This window comes from Centrocercus urophasianus, unplaced genomic scaffold, assembly GCF_019232065.1.
Source record: "Centrocercus urophasianus isolate 14NV4802_14NV808 unplaced genomic scaffold, USGS_Curo_1.0 seq_17, whole genome shotgun sequence".
Classification (NCBI taxonomy): Eukaryota; Metazoa; Chordata; class Aves; order Galliformes; family Phasianidae; genus Centrocercus; species Centrocercus urophasianus.
Genome location: NW_024884722.1, coordinates 19,595,033 through 19,613,353, shown reverse-complemented (window position 1 = coordinate 19,613,353; position 18,321 = coordinate 19,595,033). Strand labels below are relative to the sequence as shown.

At 39.5% G+C, this 18,321-nt stretch overlaps 1 protein-coding gene across 3 annotated transcripts in view; it reads right to left on the bottom strand.

The window, feature by feature from the left end:
- ZSWIM8 (zinc finger SWIM-type containing 8) overlaps positions 1 to 18,321 on the bottom strand; it is a 76,310-nt gene that overhangs the window by 46,240 nt on the left and 11,749 nt on the right. For all 3 annotated transcript variants that reach the window (XR_006168705.1, XM_042818005.1, XM_042818004.1), the window contains exons 2-3: positions 5,851 to 6,004; positions 4,741 to 4,835 (exon numbers count right to left, since the gene is read on the bottom strand). Coding sequence is in view for 2 of the 3 variants with exons in the window: in XM_042818005.1 (XP_042673939.1) it covers positions 4,741 to 4,835; positions 5,851 to 6,004 (249 nt within the window). In the remaining variant the exon portion in view is untranslated. The remainder of the gene's footprint in view (positions 1 to 4,740; positions 4,836 to 5,850; positions 6,005 to 18,321) is intronic.

The following is an 18,321-nucleotide window of genomic DNA, read 5'->3' as shown; positions in this document are numbered from 1 at the left end:
AATCTTCTGTTTGTCTTTAAGGTTCCTATCACCAGTAAATCAGCTTCTACAGCAACAAGTATCGGCCTCAGACCCTTTTTGCCAGTCTCAAATTCAGTCTTAAAGCAGCAAAAAAAGTATCAACATCATAACCAAAACTCAGTCCAACAATCTACCTTAAGCGAAAAAATATGGCTTGTGATAGATGACTAAAAATTTCCCCCTCATCAGCACAGGCAAACACATTACAAATTCACACTATCGAGCTTTCAGTATGATATTGTGAGGTTATTATAAAGATGGTGTTTGGAATGCACACGACCTACTAAATTCCATCTAAAACAATGCGCAGTATTTCTTCCTCAAACTACAATCCCACGCCAGTGCAAACTTACCTTACTTAACCTTTCCATTTTTCCTCTTCACCAGAATTCAAATCCTCTTCCTGATGTGGGTGATTATTTTGATTAGTACACATATTGCCCCCCAAGTTCTTTGGCCATTTTAGCAATTGGAACAGAATCAAAACAAAAGAAGGCATTCACCACAAAATTGCTGCGCAGCTTATTACTACCTACAGTTCTAATTTATATTCCACACTTGGCTAACACAACCAAAACAGTTCAGCTAGTCCTTCTAGTACACTGGAAGCACCTCGGACTAATGCCAAAATGCCCCAGTTTTCACAAAAATAAATTCAGCACTTCACAAACTGCAAGTGCGGCAATTTTACAGCACTGAGAAAAACAAGTATTCTGAAGGTGCTAGAGAAGAACAGGTCACAGCCATGCACTGTTTTCAAGCTCCTACCATGAACATTTTATTTGTATATGAAGACAGCTAACTGCAAAGGGAAGAACTGCTACATAGAGAGAAAAAAAAAAAATCTTAAGGGCTTCAGCATGACATCACAGCTTCAGTATAATTTGTAGCTGGATGAACATCTGCCCCTGAAACTGCTAGTTCAAGCAGACCTGCCTTGATTCTTTTGCCCTGCCAACCTTGCTGTGCTGAACAACCACATGTAGAATGGCGCAGGAAACCACACAAGGGAAAATACCTGGGATCTATTAATGACTACCACAAATACCAGGCCAAATACCACAATTCAGTTCTCATTGCACAGCTAATCAAAGTCTGAGCCTGCAGAGACAGTGAGGGGGACCATTCTGGACTTCCTATCCCTATGCTACAGATAAATGAAATGATCAAAGAGCACTCGTTTACAGCCTGGCTGCAACTATTTTTTCAATGGCTGACCACAGCCCTAACCTACTTGCTTGAACATGAGGACAAGAGCTGTGCCTACTGCACATCTAAGTGATTCAGTTACTTCACAGGGATCCCCAGAAGCATTCTTCCCTTACATCCCCCCCATGCTCCCACTACCTGATAACAGCCTATCTACCCCTCAGAAAGCAGTACATTACAAAAACCCCACTTACATGCACCAGCAGTATTAATTTTGCCACTGCATGCAGCCTAACAAAAAAACTAAGATGTATTCTATTCTTGGCAAGCTCTGCTCCCACGAGGCCTCAAGAATGGGCTTCAGGCCAGAAGAATTGCTGTCAGGAGCCTCACTCCACATGCCACCATTTTTCTTAAATGCTCTGTGCAGACCAAGTTTAGTGCTTCTGTGAAAACATTCAGGCTTTCTACAGAGTGAGTGATCTTCTCACAAGCACCAGATTTACTTCTTACACACAGAACAAATTTGTCAAGCAGCCAGTAACAATGCTTCAGATGATGTTTGGTGCACTAACACTAACAGGAGCAACCTACACCAAGCAGTGGTAGCACTACGTTGTCCAGTGTGATATTCAATTAATGCACGTGGTTTTATCAAACAGAAAATCAGGGAGTAATCAACTGCTGCATGGATTGGGTCCCAAAAAACAGAGAAGCTTTGTTTTTTGGTCCACAACCCATCATTCTCACTACTCTACCCCTAAGCCTTAATCTTTTAGGAAAAACATCCAAAATAAATGTGTGCTTTCCACTGGATATAACCCAGTTTTCAGAATTTTAGGATAACTACAATGGCTATGTCAATGTCTCTTGCACTTATATTTATTTTAAAAATGAAAATCTTTTATTGAGAAATTTAAAGTTGTTTTTCTGGATTCTATTAGTCCTCATGATTTCAGGTGGAAACACACAAATTCGAAACACCCCAAGCCACTCAGTAAGCAATTGGAATTAAACAGTTTAAGCCATCTATGAATTAACACCACCCTCTTAAGAATATTGCTTGTATTACAGTTTCCAGGATTTCTTTGCTGATACTTGATAGTTCTGATGCCTCTATAGCAATGGTAGCAAACAAGCTCTACTATTCTGCATGGAATTTAAGAACTTTTCCTCCAGGTTTCTTAGGACTAACAGAAATTGAAAAACAATACCTGAACAAAGACCTTTAGATAGAAACTAAGGCAAGGCAATTATGGATATATTTTTTTTCTTTTTAAACCAAGTTAGAGGAAACACTAAAAAGCAGAGACTTGATGACTCTACTTGAGATGTAAAAATCAAGATTGAATCTGCTGCTGTATTCCTCATTAACAAGAATGAAACAGAAAGTAAATCCCTGAAGTTATCTAAAACACACCTACTTGTGAACATCAATAACTTCTTCAGTGTAAGGAGGCAGGTAGATGATTGCTACAAAAAGAATGTGTGAGAGAAGACCTACAAAAGCCCATTATTTGTGTATATACAGTACAACACTCTAAAGAAGCAAGTTTGTGGAATGTAATGAAGAAGTGCTATTGTTCAGAAATTATGGCTATGGATTTGCATGTGGACAAGATGACCACGATTACTCATTCATGTTGGAAAAGGAAAAATATAAGCCTTATAACAGACAGCCCCTGCAAAGGAAATGGGACAGAAGAGCACAAAAGCACTGTTCAACCTTAGTCCTGTCACAATATCACACTACACTGCTTACTCTTCCTCAAAATTAAACACGCTCTCAAAAAGTTGCTTCATTTCTTATTTATTTTCACGTTAGTCAGTACATGAAACTTGAAACTGCAGCCACACACTTTAAAATTATTAACAGCAATGAACTGAACATCCACCCACTGTCCTTCTTCTGGGCTTCTATTCATGGGAAAAATAAAATCCTTCTACTAGATAATGTTTCTCTGCTAAGGAGGAAACAACATTACTGTTTAAACAAAGTTCCTTCCTTCCCTTCCAAACACAAAATCCTTTGTCAAGAAGCCCAGTTGCTGTACGTGTACTGGACAAGTTTCTCCCTGGTGCTGTTGTACACCACCTCCTCTTCCTTTCCTCCCCCCTCTAAGCATAGGTTTTGAACTAACACCCGCAGACTTTGTTAATTTACATTCTTCCACACCTCCTTGTCTTTTTAATTTATTACTGAAACAAGTTTTGACAACAGTGCAACCACAGAGTATTAAATTTTTATGTTCTTTTCCATTGTTAAAGTTGCAGGAACTACTGAGTTTCAGCAAGTTCCATTTTAACTCATTTTTTTCTCTCTCAAATGCTTCCCTGCCTGAATTTCAACCTTAGAGGTCTTTTACAGCATCACAATCCTGACATTAGCAGATTACATATGCACTCAAAATTCAGTTCTAACTTGATTTTGTTCATGATCCTAAATTATTGTCTGGTCTCACTAACAACTCAATATACCTTATCTATAAGGAAGCACTTCTTTTTCCAATAATTCCTATTGGAATAATTCCAATAATAACTATCATTATTACAGTAGATAACAGTCTAGATAAAACCATTCTGCACCTTTTACCTCATATTCAGAAAATAGTTTATAAATGTCTTGCAATTTGCATGACTGCCTCCTTCTCAACATTCACAGCATGAGTTCCTTTTCTATTCTTTACTAAATGTATTCATTCAGTTGATCACCAACACTTAGGCCTTGCCAGTATCAGAGACTGAACAGGCTCATAGAACTCCCCATCCCTCATCTCACAGAAATATAGAGACTTCCTTCCTTAATGTTATACATCCATTTATACCATCATAGTTCCCACGTGCTGAACAACAAACTAATTCTGAAGTTTATACTTTCAGAAAAAAATGTCTGCATTGAATTGATGTGATCCACCTTGACACACACCAGTGTCTTTATTTCACATAATTCCCTCCTATGTAACAGCTGTCACTGGAAAAGATAACTCAATATTTTTCCTCACTTAAAACAATTTCATGAAGAATCCAGAGTCCAGTTTCTTGTTCATGATTAGTTTTCACAACCATAAAATGTTAAAATAGCAAGGTAAGCGAGAAGAAGTAAGGATAAAACTCACTGTCTAGCAACAGGGATTCCCTTCTGCCTTAATACTACCAAAGTACCTGTATTATGAATACAACTATTTTGCTATGAGAATAACATTTAAGCCTGTAAACTTCATCTCTGCCACAAAACCACTTCAGCCAAGGTATTAATTGGACCAGACTGATAGAAAGCCAATTTCTTTTTATTAATGAGGAGTTTAAGCATTATGGAGAAAAGGCATTCTATAAAGTTTTCCCCAAAATGTTGAAACTGAGTAAGGGTCCAATTTGCAGAACTAATCTGGCTTTTCACTCAATTTCACAGCTGAGTTGACAAAGGCTGAAATAAACACAACATTCAGCTTAAGACATTACACAAAACACGCATAGCATGGAGTTTAGTCTAAGATACAGAAAAACTAGTTTTGAGACATACTTTTGGGAAGCTAAATGAAATCTAGAGACATGGAGCTGCAGAGTTCTTACCTATCTGGAGAGGGTCTTTGACTGCCCTCACTCGGAACAGCTGCTCCCCTCTCTGGAACTCGTCTGCACTGCCATTAGCCAAACATGAGTACAGTCTGGAAGTGAAAAACATAACAAAGCAAGATTAGTCGTTTCTGAGAAACTTCACATTATTATCTGAAATACAAAATCATTTACAACCTAAAATCACTTACATTCCAAAGTCAGCATGTCACAGTAAGACCTCCTTATACTTCTGGACGAGTTGCCCAAATGGTCATTTGAGATTTTTTACATCTGTGCTCATCAGACTAACGAGCATGTACGACCAAGAGCTGAAGTGCTCTGTTCTATCACAGGTGATCTTTATAACTGTATCAGTACTTCTGGCACTAACTCCCCAACCCGAAACTAAAATGTTAGATGAAAGCATTTAAGAATTGTCAGGATGATTCTTTCTAAAATACCTCTAAAATACAAATGCGTCTGCTATCCTACAAAATTCCAGATGCATGGTTGCATTGGTAGGCAACCTACAGAAAAAAATGCTTCAGACAAAACACATTCGTAAAAGATTTAACAGCACTGAGTTTCTGATTATGCACTCAATCAATTTCCCCATTGGGAAACATAAGAAATACAATTATTTCCCTGGCTGTATCTACTCTGATTACTGATGTACTCAGCAAATTCTGATTCTCCTACTTACACCAATTAAAAACTTGCAAAGGATTCTGAGAGAGCCATCCCCAATAATTTCTGAGCTCAGCTAAGTTCTGATTGAAGCAACAGATTCAAACTGGACAGAATACCACATAAGATTTATGTAAAGATAAAAGTCCACAAATAGGTTGCATAGTCAAGCAAACTAAGGCAAGCATTTATCCTGTTTCAGTTACACACAGAGCCTACACATCTATATGTTCTTCCTGGGATGCAAGCAGGGTAGCTGAACCCACAATAAGAATCCATAACGTTGCACATCTCCTACAGTAACCCACTCGTATATTACGAAGTCCACATACCAACAGCAGGAGCAGCCAATATACAGGACATTACATGGACAGTGACTGTTCTCTAGTGAACAGAGCTTTCCCTTAAGCATCGGTGAGCAGAAATAGTAAGCATTACCTAATATCTTCCTCATTTTCAGGGAAACTCCAGAAGGCAATCCGAAGCTGTAGTTGCTCAGGAACTGGAGGATAAACTTTTTCCACGACCTCAAATGGAATGTGAAATGCAACCTGTTTTGCAGACAGTTCCACCAATGGGATCACCAGCCCATCTGGCAAGACAAGAAACAAAATGCAATTAGCCACTGAGGGAACTAAAACTGAGGAGAGGCAAAAGGCACTAGAGCAGAGAGCACTTCCCCGTCTAACTCACCGAATTCAAAGACCTATTTTGATAGTACAGTGAAAGGCAGCACAGAAATTTCCTAAAAAACTGACTACTTGCCAACCTTACATTTGTTTTCAGCCCCAGAGATTCATTAGGCAGCATCTCCTTCTCACAGATCAGCAGTCTTTTATTATCACAGGATTATTTCTCCATCATCAGTGATTTTTATTCTACGTTATAGATGGAGCCTATCTTTTACTGCGCTATACTCCCATACACAAATGTGAGAGCACAGATTGTAAAATATACAGTGATGGTTAAGTGAGTTATCCCTTTCTTTACTGCAAGCAGATACGCAAGATTTTAGGGGAAAGTCATCTTATTTCCCCTTCTGACAGCCAGTACAGCTAACTAAAGAAAATCACTATTGTTAATTAGTGCAGCAGTCATCTTAAATGTCACTGCTGTTACTACAGTAGTAGATACCATAGAAAGTGCAAACCGAGGTACACCAGTACTCGAAATTGCTCTGAGAAATGAAAGAAGTATTTCTTGGAGTTTTTTACTGCAGTTTTTGCAGAGGCACTTCATCCAAATCTTTCATTACACAACATTAAAAAAAAAAAAAAAAAAAAAAAAAGAGATAATACCTAAGCAATCTCTACCCTTAAAGGTATCATATCTGAAAAGGTACAATATCTGAAAAAGACTTTAGTATGAGTTTTAGTATGAAACACCTGTGCATCTTTTGAAGAGACTGCAAGTGGATGGTATTTCTTTTCACAACTATGTGGTGTGGGGTATGAAGGTCAGACAGAAATAGCAAAGCCACACTGGGTTGACAGAAAAGCAGCAAAGGCAAAAGCAATCCATTATTCCATTAGTATGTCTTATTATTACAGATATTTTTCTTCACAGATACAATGGACTAGGACTCCTACAGTCAGTTACCAGGACTCAACAGTACTAGCAGAGCAGATCACTGCAATTACCCTCCACCTACTTCATTACACAGCACAGCTTTCTCCTTCAAGCCTAAGCAAACTAGCTCAAGAAAAACCCTATGACAAGCATTGCTGAAATTACTTGTCCTGAAAATAAAAAAAATCAATCTTCCAAGTGGGAAAGAGTCAGTACTACTAAACATAAGAAACATACATGCTTTCTGATGAATCAAACAACTGTAAAGCCCTGATCTGACAATTTTCAGGATGATCTGACTTCTGCCAGTAATAGGGCAGTAGTATTCAATGAGAACCCCAGGGAGCTTTTCAGACCCCAGCCAGGAGCAAGTTGGGAAAACAGCCCTACATGACACGAGCAGGACCCTACTGCTGGCCACCACTTCTCCCCACAGACCCCTGCCCAACTCCTATGATTACACAACATATTAGTGTGGATCCTTTGAAGGAAATAAGTTCCCAGGAGCCCCCTGACAAAAGGGACCCTTGGATTAACTCTTCCACATAATCTACCAAGACTTCATACAATGAGAAGAAACTGCAGTTTTATTAGAAAACGAGTCACGTGAGCACTGTCGTGTCAGCTCAGCCACATGGCCATAACATGGCTGCAAAAACCACTGTGGGATGACAGTGAGCCTGGGACAAACAAATCCACCAAAAGCATATCAAAGTCAGTCCTACTTGAGAAGCCTTTTGGATTCGTTCTGTTAGGAAGGCTCCAGTGCACTCATTCTGAGATTTTACCAGATTTGCAGTGAACTAAGGTAACTGACTGACTTCGTATTGAACTCAGTTTCATCAGCTGTACTGCGTTAATAGCAGCCTGCAGGAGCCAGCAGCCAATTAACTGGAACAGCTGTCTTCAGCACGCACTCAGCACATAGTTTTGATATTCTCAGAAAAAAGTGAAAGCAGTAACATCTGAAGTGGAAAAAATAATCTAAAAAGCAATAATCTTATCTATAAAACAATGGATTTCTCTAAAATGTTTAGTTTTCTAGATGGAAAAAGAACCGTGGAAAAGAAATGGTAGAAGATAACTGAGAAGTAGAATTATTTGGATGATACTTAAAGGACGAGTGAATTCGCAGTAGCCAAGCTGCTACATAATGTAAGCACTAAAATTAAGAAGTTAAACTGCCTTAAGTTTCAAGGGTGGTGTGCCATGTACAGCCACAGTGGTAGAGACACTTAACCTGCATGGGATTCAGAACACAGGGACTTCCCCATTAGGTCTTCTGCACATTCAGTTGGATACCCTGAGATAAGTGCTTAAATTAGACAATATTTTTCTTTGAATACTAAACAAAGAGATCCTCTCCAAAAGTTTATCTCTAAATACACAAATCCACTACCGGGGGATTTATACCTGCTTACATCAAAAGGTATTATCAGTGAAACACATGAAAGGTACCCCTAAATACTACAAAACACACTTTGAGAAGAAAACAAAAAAGGAAAAGTGCTAATAAAGAAAAGGAAAAGGCATTGTATATCCCACTCAATGCAAAGATAAAGACAGCAAGGAAGACTGTAAAAAAAAAAATTTTTTTTTAAATATAGCAATAAAATCAGAGATGTAATAGAATATCAATGAATCTGCAAGATGCATTATATGAGGGAGAAAAATTTAAACTGTGCTTCCTCTTGAGCAGCAGACAAGACAATCCAAAGAGAGCAAAGGAAACTCCTCATGTCTTCCAAGAATAAAATTACAGGCAAAGCATAAGCAACCTCAACATTTCTGACCTACATGAAACCCAAATCCCACGTCTAGAAGGGAATCTGAGAGATAATCTGATCTGTACACCCTACTAGCAGGCAGGACCAAGAACTTCTCAACCATTTGGAATAAATTGTGTCCCATCTATCTCCTGCTATGTGGAACACACTAACTTTTACATGAGGACCATCCTACCCTTTTTGTTACTGTTTCATGTGAATTGATTTTATTGTAGTTTTACAATAGCTATAACTTTAGCACAGACACAGTTATTCCTGCAGGAACAACATCAACAACAAAAAACCCAATCCAACTCCAAATAGCTAAGGCAAGTTATGCACACAGGAACATGCCTTCACCAAAGGAAGCAAATTACATGCCATCAGGGCTTATTGACATGGGTGTGCTACATTTCTTAATCTTTCCTAGCACAGGGTAGGCTGTAGCAAGTTGCAGCCAACAATTGTTCATAAAAACAGATGATGTTCCAATAAATTCTTCAGTGCAATAACAGAGTTTTCATGATAGACAAAAAGAGAGAGAAGACTCTACTTGAATAAACAGCAAAATAGGGGCCAGGAGTTATTAAATGGAACTGAAACAAATCCAGCTGGACCAAACACTGAATAAATTTGTTATCTAATGACATCATTCCTATTGGGTTAGTTTCAGTTGACACATGTCCCTAAGAATAAACTATATGTTCAATAGATATGAACAAATACAAATTGAAGGGAACAAATCTCACAGTATGAGATAAGACAGTGCAAAGATAAGACTCACTGTGTTTTATACATACCCGTATATCTTAAGGAAAATAGGGTGATGCTTTTTAGCAGAACAAATAAACCATACAGTAAGACATCTTAGACTGCACTATCTTTTGAGAGATGTGTCTCCAGCTTTGATTTTATAGTTATCTCTAGTCCACATCTCACATTTCCCCTCACCTCTACCACTGGCCTCAGTCCAAAACGCATCAGGGTGGAACAAAAGTAATACAGCAGATAGACCAAGGAGATGGAGAAAATGAAGCGAAACACTTCTGCTATTAGAAGAGAAAATGAGATCAGTAAAACTAACAAGAAATACGTAGCACGTCGTCTTGATCAGTGAAGATGTATGCAGGGGTGTTATAAAACCTGTTTTACAAATCTCATTTAAAAAATGGTACATACTACATTTCTTTTGGCAGGGTTTCCCATGTAGAAAGATAAATCTGTCAGTGTGGAATGTCATTTTAGCATTTAACTAAAATAAATCAAACAGAAATGTATCAGTAAGGGCCCCAAACTTAAGGCAGTGACATATTTTCTCCCTAATGCCCCTTGAAACCAAAAAGCACTGAGTTCTCAAATATGGGAGAGCCATGCATTGAGCTATAACATACTTAAATCAAACCTCTTAAAAATGGTGATCTTCTTGTTGTCTTCTGCACATTTCTGCTGTTGGTTCTGTTTTAATCTCCCTTTATTTAACTTTCCAAAAATTTAATCTCAATGTTGATGCCTTGAAGAAGTATGTGTCGGTGCAATGTGTTCCTTTCAGTCTCCAACTATGCAACAAACATCAGAAAACTTTACCTTTGTCTTGAATTCTGTTATACTTAAGGAGAGAATTTTGACAGTCACCCAAGGTGAATATTGCAAAAATCAATCATGACATTTTTAATTAAAAATTTAGTCTCCATTTTGAATATAAATTATACTCCAAGATGTTTAGGCCATTACTTACATCTCTTTCCCTATTCTTCTTCCATTTTGTTGCATAATCAATGTGATGTTAAAAGCAGGATACATGTTTTTAAAAATAAAAGAAATTCACCTTTGAGGACAATACACACTGCAAATGTCTGAAAAAATATCTGAAAAAAGGATATTTTCACTTCCTTCAAAAGCATTTCTCACACAAACCTCTTTCCACAAGGCCCATAAGAAGAGGCATTCAGTAAGGAGCAGAGCCAACTCAGTGGTCACCAACACACCACCACCTGCTTTTCAGTCACGCTAACATTTGACACAGGCAGATCACAATTCTGTCACAGAATCATAGAATTGCTTACGTTGGAAGGGACTTTAAAGATCATCTACACCAACCTCCTGCCACAGGCAAGTTTGCCACCTACCAGATCAGGCTGCCTAGGGCCCCATCTAACCTGCACTTTAGGAGTGCCTCCAGAGACGGGGCATCTGATTAATGTTTATAAATATGTAAAGGGAGGTGGGAGGCAAATGGATGAGGCCAGATTCTTCTCAGTGGCATGCAGCAATAGAACAAGGAGTAATGGCCTAAAACTTGAACAAAGAAAGTTCTATATTAACACGTGAGAGAACTTCTTTACGGTATGGGTAACAGAGTACTGGAACAGGTTGACCAGAGAGGCTGTAGAGCCTCCTTCTAGGGAGATATTCAAGACCCGTCTGGATACTTAAATGTGTGACCTATTGCAGTGTATCTGCTTTAGCAGAAGGGTTGGACTCAATGATCTCTTGAGGTCCCTTTCATCCCCTATGATTCCGTGATCCACAGCTTCTCTGGACAGCCTGTTGTGCCAAAGTTGAAGGAAAGAGGATTCAGGATAAAAGAGTTTAAATAGAACAGCTTGAAAAATTTCCATCATACAGACTCACAGGCAATCCGAAGGAGTAGCTAGAAAGCTGTATGACATAGTAGAAAAAGGATCAGCTAGATCTGTGCCTGGACTAATGAATCTAATAATCTAATAAAGAACACTGGATTAAAACCAAAACAAAACACCCACCACCACCACCACCACAACAACTAACTCACTCGATGCACTCTTCCAGGCTTGCATGGTGAGTCTTACAACTAGAAACTCATTTATTTCCTAAAAAATCACCACACACCGAACTGTAGATGACCTTTTGCAATGACACAGTTGGTCTCTACACAGTTGGTGTAGTTTGTAGTGGGCACACACACGTGTGTATCACATTGCTCTGGCACAACTGGAGCAAACTGGTGCTCTCTGGGCAGCTCAGTAGACATACCAAAGACTGAACAGGCACAAAGAACAAACTCTTGCCCCAACAACAATCAGTACAAGAGAAGAAAATCAAACTGGGAGGCCGAGGAGCAAAGAAGCTGTGCTAGTCACCCCATGGCCTAGTCAGACCTCCAGGACTGAACCAAGGTACATCAATGTCAGACCCTGACAGGTGAATGGACACAAGCAATGCCTCCCAGCTCTAGTCCAACTTGACTACCTACAGAATGATGCAATCTGAAAGGCTGAAGATTCAGTGTAATACTCAAATAGCGATTCCCAGCTGCCTTGAATTAGTATTCTCCTGTTTTAGATTAATAATTCCGTGTTTCGCGTTTTTATTTGTGCCAAGGGGGGGAAAAAAAGGCAATTTTTCTTACATTTCTTGTCAAAAACAAGCAAACCACAGTATCTCTAAAAATAGGAGGTTCTTTCATTTTACAGATTAAGGAAAAAAATGAAAATGCATGTTCTGGCTCCTAAGATACTTGAGCAGTGTCAGCCTTCAGAAAATAAGCAGCTCCTTTACTCTGGAACAGCTTCTCTCCCAAGTTAAAACAAAGTTTCAGCAATTTCTTTCTTAGATACCACTCCAAATCAATTCTGTGCAAAACTCCCCAGCATTAACAAAGCAGCTGCAATAACAAATGGATAACAGCAGATTCTGGAAGAAATTCTTTAGTGGAATTCATCTATGTGAGTTATTCAGACGCTGGAACAGAACAAGAAGGCTGGATAAGAAAATAATACATAGTAAGTGGTAGAGAAAGGATGCTACAAATGCTGCTGCTGATTGTTAATCAAGCTTGCACAGAAATGATGACAAAAGGGAATGCTCTGATTTGATGTCTCCTTTCATAAACATTTTTGTATTTTTAAGATGTCCACATGTTCAGACCAGACTACCAAGTGCAGCCAAAATTTTAAAAACATAATGGAATCGGAATTCACAAGACTTTCAGTTACCTCTTATTTTCCTCACCAAGGGTTATACAACTCTCTCTGCTTTTCACCACCATTTTTCAGCAGTGAAATTACATTGAGAGTAAATGTGGTAAGGTAGCAAGTACAGAGATATATAAAACCAAGCTGAAAGCAAGAAGAACTTGGGTAAGCCTACATCAGATCTAACCCAGAGAATGACATTTTTATGTTCAAAACAGTTGAGAAGTGGAATAAGCAACAGAATGTTTTCATTCATGTGTACTGGACAAGACTCACGAGATTCATAGCTAAAAGCTTTAAAAATACAAATCCCAGACGGGTAGATTATGGTCCATAATTAGAAACCTCCCACTTAAGAGAAAATCTGATGCAACTATTACCACACAAATTCCATTGCTACCACCACAATAACATTTTAAGAATGGCTGTTTATTACTTTATCCAATGCAAAAAAACCTAATTTTATTACAAAAAGGTGTCCAATTCATCCTCAAAGTCTCAGCTACGTAAAGCAAAAGCCATAGCACGGAGTCAAATGTAAGCTCCACCTGGCTTCTGAAAATTGCCCAGTGCTGCAATACAGTTGATGTATGTAGCAAAAGTATTTGCTTGCTCAAACTACCTGTTTGCTCCTGTAATTACACTTCATTTCAAAACCAAACACATACATCTTTTGGCTAAATCTATCTTGACACCACGTCTTCTGTCTCCATAATTAGGAAGCAGGAAAGAGTTTTGCTTTTGATTTTAAACTCAAACCTTAAAACACACCTACACACCAAAAGCCAATACTTTTGTTTGTTTGATTTGTACACAAGTCTTAGTAGATTTGAAAAATGCAACACTAAATTACATTGTGGATTCGTGGTGCATAAGTACTTCGGGGTTTTTCTCAAGTGTCAGTAAATTCAAACATGTTGAGTCTTGCAGATCTTCTTCTGGTCATCAGAATTATCAAAAAAAAAAAAAAAAAAAAAAAAAAAAAAAAAAAAAAAAAAAAAAAAGAGAGAGAGATCTACTGCACAGTTGGTTTTTACACTCCCTTTCTACACGCATACCAAACTAAGAAAACCAGCTGACTTAATTTTGCAGATCATCACAGAAATAACATTGCCATTGTCTTAAGATCAAGCACAGAGTGCAACCCAGACCAATTTTTCACCTATCACAGGAGGGACCCTACATACCCAACAGAACACATATTCAACTCCTCCTGGCAGCTGTTTCAACATCTGAGTGAGCTAAAAAGTATTTTATCCTGATTGTTTTTCAGGTTACATCTTCCCTGTCACAAAGCAAACTTCTCATTATGCTACCACAGGATTTCAGGAAGCATACAAAAGCCCTCCAACAAGAAAACTGGTGAGGCTTCACAATCCTATCCAATACCTCACAAGAGAACTAGAACTTAGAAGATGCATTATGAGTGTGTGGGCTCCAAGAGTACAAACCTACCATGAGTTTAAATGAGCAGGAGTATGCAGAAAATCCCATACTCATGTCCCAGTTTCCCCTACAGAATTCTTCATTTCTTCCCATTCTATGTTACCAACAGCAAAACCATCTGCTGCTTATAAAGTGGTCGTGATCTGCCCTTGGAAGAACTTTCTTCTGAGATGCTCTAGTTAATTACCTGTGCCTCTCCTTTTAAAGTTAAAGCAACACTGAAAAGAACAAGCAATCATGCTTCAAGCTGCAATCAAGCATCAAGCTGCACCAGGGAGATTTAGGCCGAACATTAGGAAATACTACTTTTCTGAAAGAGTGGTCAGGCACTGGAATGGGCTGCACAGGGAGGTGTTGGAGTCACTGACTCTGGAGGTGTTCAAGGAACGTTTGGATTTTGTGTTGAGGGATATGGTTTAGTGAGTACTACTGGTAATAGGTGGATGGTTGGACTGGATGATCTTGTAGGTCCTTTCCAACCTTGCTGATCCTTTGATTCTGTGATTCTATGGATAAACGAACATAGCATCTTAGAACAGAGCTGTGCAGAACACAACAGAAGAGTAGGAAAGTATCTACAAAGATCACTGAATCCAACTGCCTGATCACTTCAGGGCTCACCAAAAACTAAAGCACATTATTGAGGACATTGCCCATTAGTTAATCATCTTAATGATTAAGCCACATTTTAATCATTAAGAAATTACAATGCAACTAAGTGATGTAGCACCAGCATTAGCAGGGGCACTTAGCACTACTGAACAGACCTAAACCAGAAGCCTGACGCTTTCTGCTACAGGACTTCTTAGAAAATGATACAAGGAACAGCCCTTCACATCAAGAGGCTACAATGAACATTCTAAGGGACTTCAGTCTCAACACACATTTTAGGAGCAGATGTTTGCTTCTACACCTCCCAACTTTATCTGTAGTTTCTGTGCCAGCAAGAATACTTTCAGAGGTACAACAGGGGAACACTCTCTTCAGAGCAGTATGACATTAATAAGAAAAATAACCAACCCTGTTGTGTTATTCTCTTTTCACCTCTGGTGAACATGACTGAGGACTTCATTACATCCAAGTAACCTCTAACTGACAAGCAGATAGCCCAATACTTGACCATCCCTGAGGCCTCTTGCACTTACCGGGCTGAAGAAAAGCTGCACGTATGAAAACAACCTTTGCTCTCCGAAGGTCAGTTGGCTGAAGAACAGATTAACCTTCTTTCCACCCCAGTTTGTGCTCCTTATGCCCTCACAACATCCTAGCTGCAACATTGTTTATGTACTGGAAACCAGATCTCTAGAAGGAACACTTGATTTCAGTCTTCAGAACCTCAGGACAAGGCAAAGGTGGAAAGCTACAGGTAGAATTTAATATCCAAAAACATCTTTGATGGAGGAGGGAAAGGAAATTCAGGTGAAACCAAATTTCATGATTTCTGAATTCCAGGACAGAAACATTTGCACTTTCCACACCACTGAACTCACAGTCCTAAGATCTCACCGGAAGATCCCAGTCACTTAAGTTCTGCCTTGCAGTTCACATAAGATTTTGTTGCAAGCATACACAAAGTATCTACAGAAAATATCTGCTTTGAACGCATCTCAGAACCTCTCTAAATACAAGTCCATCTCAGAATGGAAAGCTGTTTTTCACACTCAATTCTATTGCTTCACTCATGCAGCAACTGTGAACACCTGCACAGAGCTGTGCTGATGCAACCAGAACATTTGATATTCTGCTGATGCCTTATGCGAGATGGGATTTATCAGTCTCTTCAGAAGCTCTGAATCTTGAGAGCAAAATGTCAGTAGGCTTTTTTCTCAGCTCTCCCCCTCTGTAACATGACTGAGATCCAAAAAACTCTAGCACCAGCATTAGGCAGGCAATGCAGTGTCCACGACTTGACAACCTCCTCTGGAAATGCAGACAAGAAATTCTTTATCCAATCACCCTTCAATTTCCCTCCCTAAAAAAGGAATTCATTTCAAAAAAAGAGCAGCCTGGGCAAGCAACCGACAGCTGTTAGAAAACCTAAAATGAGCAGCAGATTTTTGTAAAGAAAGACAGACAGTGCTACAAAACACTGTATTCATGCCAGGGCTGGCCAAGGTTTCACAGCAAAATGGGCAGCTTGCATTCAGAGTAACTCTGCAGCTGACGAAGCAGATCAGCTGCAGGCTCGGCGTTTTCCTGGCACTGCTGCTCCACGCTCCTGCAGATGGCATTCCGTGTAACCCACACCGTGTGCACAGAGCACAGAGATCAAACAGCTCCTGCTTCCTGCAGGGAAGGCTCCGTGCTACTGCTCATTTCCACTCGTGCCCCATGCAAAGTATACTAACATCTCAGACTTCACAATTATCCACAGCGGTCAAGGACAAGCAAACAAGTGACAAAGATCAACATGGATCAGATACTATTCAACATGCAGATAATGGAAGATAAACACAAATCAAAAACCCAGACTGCATCGCAGCTGAGCACCTATTTCTACCAAGTATATTGCCATGCTTTCAAATGCTGAAAGAATGTCACACAAAACACCATGCAATCTACACTATTTTAAGTGCTGTTCTCAACCATTATTATCCACCCTAAAGTTGTGCATGCCCAATTACTCCCTAACCAGCTTTACCCTATGCCCACATCCCAGGGCTGTATCACTCGGCCTCCAAACAAACATACAGCAAACACTGAGGTGCTGCATTGCAGAGCATTATCAGAATGAGATCTCAGCCCATTTTAGTGAATCTTATAGTAAATTTATTGTCTGAAAAGAATAGATCAAGGATGAGGCTTTCTCACCCCTAGGGTGAAAAAAAAAATTTAAACATCTGTCAGCAACTCAAAGAAGACACTGCCTTTTTGTATCACCAATTGAAAACCACTAGAGGTTTAAAAATCCATTACCTGAGACAGGAGTCAAAGTTGCACACCTAAGAGCTTCTAAGAAAATTCCCACCTGTCCCCTGTTTTCACCTCCTTGGGTTTTGTAAAAACCTCCCACAACATAAGCTCAGGTGTGTGTCTGTACAGGAGGCTACCATCCCACCCACTGGCACTCCCCAGTGCAGCTCAGGGATGCCAGCACAGCCCCAGCTGCTGCTGTGGGGGCCCAGAGGCAGCAGTCCCCAGTCTTCCTCCAGCTCTCCTTCCCTCTCACTGGAAATAAGGCATCTGCCCAATTACTGTTTGGTTTACCATACAGCAAATAAAAGGGAGGAGAGGCCACCTCACAGACAACTGAGCATCAAGGATAAATGGAACAAGCCAGCAGCTGCAGAACGTTTACAGAGGAGGAACCCATTACAAGTACATCTATCACTAACACTGCACAAAAACAGTAACAGAAGGAACACCAGAAAACTGTGAGGCATCGATTGTGTAAATTTGCTTAGTCAAATGGATACTACCTCCCAAGATATTTCCAATATTACAATACTGAAGCAAAGTCAGTCATCTTCCGAGAACATCCCCTGAAGTTTTGAAGCATTTCCTGCTCTTAACCAGCAAGGGAAAAGTAACTCCCGTCCTTGAGAAGCATAAGCAGCTTAGCTGAGCCTGCACACTGCTGCTTTAAATGCAGTCCATTAGGCAATGAAAACTACCAAAGGCATTCAGGGTCAAACAATTAACTTATATACATCAGATCACCTTCTCTCCAAGCCATGCATGGAAGTTATATGGAAGTGTAAGTTGCAAATATTTTCACACCTGGCCCATCCAGCTAGCTCTGGTAAACAAATTTACAGCCGCAGCTCCCTTTTTGTCCCACCTCAGCATTTAGTGACCTGAACATGACGTAGCAAAAGTTTACATGTAACATGCAGCAGAAACCACAAACAGCTCGAGAATTAAGCGATATCCTATAGACTATACAAAGGCATTAGATTCATGTAAATAGTAGTAATTTCATTTTTAAAGCTATTAATTACAAAGTAACTCAGTGGCAAGACTATAATGAAGTTCACGTGTGAAATACCTAACAGTATTTTTTACATCAGCAATTGGTGCTTCTTAGACACACGGAACTTAAGCATTCAAGCCACCAACGAGCTATGCGATCAGCCTCCAACATGGATTAACAGGGCTTCATGTTTGCACACTTTCCAAAAGACAAGATAGATGCAAATTTACCAAGCAAGAATTCCAGCAAAGGAGTATTGGGG